We start from the raw sequence: 3,750 nt of genomic DNA on the forward strand, positions 1-3,750 counted from the left end.
AGGCATGACCGATGCGTCGTTGCTAAAAAATGGTCAAGAGTACAAAGTCAAAGTCGGAAAAAGTCGGCCAAAGTCGATCAAATTCGGTCAAATTCGGTCAAAGTCGGTCAAATGTGGTCAAAGTCGGTTAAAGTCAAAAATTTTACTATGTTTTTATTTTGTAATATTGTATATAATTGATTGATAATTGATAATTGATAATTGTTCATGTTTATTGTAAATATAGTTTATATTTTAAGATTCGATTTCTATATAATATTATATATATAGATATATATTTAATAAAATTATTTTAAAAAGTCAACGTTGGTGAGCCGCCAGACGCGTCCCCGTTGCGTCCCCGTCTCGACCGACTCCTCCCTCCAAGGTCGCGACCGATGTGTCCCCGGCTCGCGTATTTTACAACCTTGATCAACATAGAGGCTACACTTTTCTAATTTGTAAAAATAATTGTAATGAATACTACAAATCAACAATATATGCAGGCATGTATGAATGTCTATTTTATTTATTTGTAACACTGTATATTGTTAGCTTTACTTCTTTAAAGTTAAACGATTACAACATATTTAAATTATAAAAAATATAACCCAGCACATCTATCATAACTTCATCTGCTTCTTACATGAAGAACTCACGAGTATTTAATGGAACCTAATTTCCCAAACACACAATGATCCCAAACTCTGTTCATATATATTTCTGTAAATTATTAAAGATTAATTGAGCCGATAATTACCAGATTATTAAGATCTTAAAACCGTTACAAGTTTTCACTTCTTGATTTCTTTGCTTTATTTTTCTCTTGCATTTTCTTCTTTTTTTCTTCGGCCGTGATCCAAGTATAACCAGCAGGAATCGCAAACGGATCTTGAACGTTTTCTGGATTTGAAACGCTCGTTGATGAGCTGGCATGTTGATATGGAGCTTTGACCCATTGAAACCAAGACGATGAGCTTGTTGTTGTTGATACTATATTGTTGTCTGTTGCTGTAGGACTTGTCGGTGGGGTCGAGAATTCATCCAACGGTTCTAATTCCTCAAATTTCGTGAACGTAACCAATACTCTTATCGTCGGGATCACCGGAATCGCAACCTGAAAAACATAAATGTTATCACACATTACTACCTACACAAATACTTGAAATGAGGTGAATAGTAACCTGCTGACGTCATCTATTTTGTCCTTTTTTAATTTAAAAAAAATTAAAATTTATTTCTCGAGGATAAGGTATACCTTAACGGGAAACGTGCCCGATGGAAGTTTTGTAGTAAGCAATTCGCGTAACCTTCTTATCGCCTTCACTTTATTCGCCAAAATATCGAGCAAAGGCAATAATTCATCCGTACGTAAAGGAAAATCGGGTGAAAGCCACAAAATGGGTCTCAACCCTTTCTTGTATTCGCTCTCGCGGGTCCCATCTTTTCGCCTAGTCACGGTTTTGACTTTTCTATTCTCATCCCCGTCAGCAACATTCTCCATCGAGTGCCTTCTTGGTACGTCTTGACTTTGACTTTGACCATTCTTAGTATCCGGTTTCCTCCAAATATCAAACCATCCTTTCTTTTTCTTTTCACGCTTAAAAATCTCGTTTTCGTGATTAAACCCATCTTCAATCGGTATTTCTCTACGGTCACTATAACTATGTCTATGCTCGATAATCTCGTTTCCGTTTTCACCGTTTTGATCCAATGAACCAATCTTTAACGCTGCTTCAAGTTGCCTACGTTCTTCATCAGTCAAAACGTCGTTAAGTTCCTCACTATCAGTTTCGTTTTCATTAGAATCAGCAAACAACTCATCATCCGATTTAGCTCCCGGGACTTTACGGGATTTTATACTAACAACCACGTTTTGCATATCGTAAACTTTCGCCTTCCAATTCCCGACAAATTCCGTTTTCTCTAACCGTCGCCACGTCATCTGCGGCACAAGAACCGCTTGGGTCACATCAATCCCGGGTCTAAATATATTGGTCTGAGACATGGCTTGAACCTCGTGTTGCACCTCTGTGTCGGTGGCTAACCCACCCGCACCATCTAACGCGTTCATAACTTCTTTGTCTTTATGTGAAATCATACAAAGGGACCCGGGAGGAACTTTCCCGTCTTCCGAACCTTCACCGAGAAATAAAACCGTTTGATCCGCACGTTGTATTCGAAAACCATCAAAACCGGCTAAAGTCATATCCGCCCTCAAATTCGCACCTCGTTTCCAAATCTTGTAAGTATCCGAAGGGGCAATTCGGGAAATAAACGGGATAACCGAACTTTCAAATTGAAAAGTTATCTCCATGTACAAATCCCGCATTCTTCTCATTGTTGCTAATAAACGAGGTAATCGTCTACACCATTTAGCCCAAGCTTTCGGTTGATAATGCTTAATTATAACCTTAGCTATAACTTCTTCTCGGTTGCATATGGCTTCTTGTAACGCACTCCAACCATGCTCGTTTTGCAAACTCCAATCGGCACCGGCTGACATCAGCATTTCGGTGGCGGTTATATCACTTAATTTGACTGCTAAATGAAGTGCGGTGTCACGATTTGGGACATCACGACGGTCGATGATGCTGGAGATGACATCAGCTTTGGCTTCTTCGGCAATCGAGTCTGCTTCAGTACGAATCTTACACGGATCAATTAAAACTGGGAGACCCGCAATTATGTTCTTTAGACCGGTGTAATCTTTGGCCAATACGGCTTTATGAACAGGACTATGGGAATATAGAGCAACATCTATGCTTTCCATTGGTGCAATTAGGTCAAAAACCTAAACTTTTTTGCTAATTCAATCCTATTCAACCATACGAACCAATACAACTCGAAAACCCTCTTTCGAAAACCCGAATTAACTCGAAGTTGGTATTAGATAGGAACCTAAACGCAACCCAAAAGGTGAAATTAGATTCATCAGGTTTTACCAAGTCAGCTGAAGTCAATTGAAAGTTTCATAATATGTGAAATAAACACACAATTAGCTAAATTGAACAATACCCAAATCAAATTAGATAAAATTATGCAAATGGAATGAATATAAATCAAGCAAGATGCAAGAAATCAAACCTAAAGTGTCATAACAAGAGGAAAAAATGTGTTATAACCAAAATTGAACAATACCCAATTCAATTTACATGAAAATACACAAATAAAATTAAAAAAATCAAACCTTTTTATTGTTCTTGTACCTTCTTTAATTGAACACCACTCAGCTACAAAATCCCCAAATAGCAAATATTAATACTACCGAAAAGTTTATGATCCAAATAAGATCAGACAAAGCCTTGAATACACATGTGGGGAGGTTGGATTTCACAAAGATTTGATTTTTTAATAAAATAATGTTCAAGAAACAAGATTTTTTCAAAGGGGTTTGGTAATCGTGTAAGGGGAGTTAAGAAAGAAAGAAAAAAATCAAAGAATATAAACCCCAAACCCCATCAAGTAAGCAAAAGGAGAAAATTGTTTGTGTTAGAAAGGAATAATAATTTTCAAGAAAGCATCAAGAATATTTTAAGAACTAAAAAAAAAAACTATACTTATATCTTGCAAGATTTTAGACAGAAAATAATCAAATTGTTTTTTTTCTTTTCTAATTTACTTTTAAGCAAAACGGTGGAAAAAGTAACATTTAAGAAGTTCACTTTATTTTTTTCCCGAAAAAAACGATAACATTAATAACGGATCCGAAGATCAACTCATACAACCGATACAATAGATATAAACAACGAGCTCTAACTAAAACTAGAC

The 3,750-nt window shown here is 36.5% G+C and overlaps 1 protein-coding gene across 2 annotated transcripts; it reads right to left on the reverse strand.

The window, feature by feature from the left end:
* Positions 1–488: 488 nt before the first annotated feature.
* Positions 489–3,509, reverse strand: LOC139876524 (uncharacterized). 2 transcript variants are annotated; one of them, XM_071863861.1, is made up of 3 exons: positions 3,189–3,509; positions 1,238–2,880; positions 489–1,096 (listed from the first exon to the last, which is right to left on the reverse strand). In XM_071863861.1, exons 2-3 carry the CDS (start codon positions 2,750–2,752, stop codon positions 764–766), a joined length of 1,848 nt encoding a protein of 615 aa, XP_071719962.1. In that variant the 5' UTR covers positions 2,753–2,880; positions 3,189–3,509; the 3' UTR covers positions 489–763. The 2 variants fall into 2 exon arrangements, with proteins under 2 accessions (XP_071719962.1, XP_071719961.1); XM_071863860.1 differs by having other exon boundaries at positions 3,170–3,509.
* Between the last annotated feature and the right edge of the window lie 241 nt (positions 3,510–3,750).

Source organism: Rutidosis leptorrhynchoides, chromosome 11, assembly GCF_046630445.1.
Source record: "Rutidosis leptorrhynchoides isolate AG116_Rl617_1_P2 chromosome 11, CSIRO_AGI_Rlap_v1, whole genome shotgun sequence".
Lineage (NCBI taxonomy): Eukaryota > Viridiplantae > Streptophyta > Magnoliopsida > Asterales > Asteraceae > Rutidosis > Rutidosis leptorrhynchoides.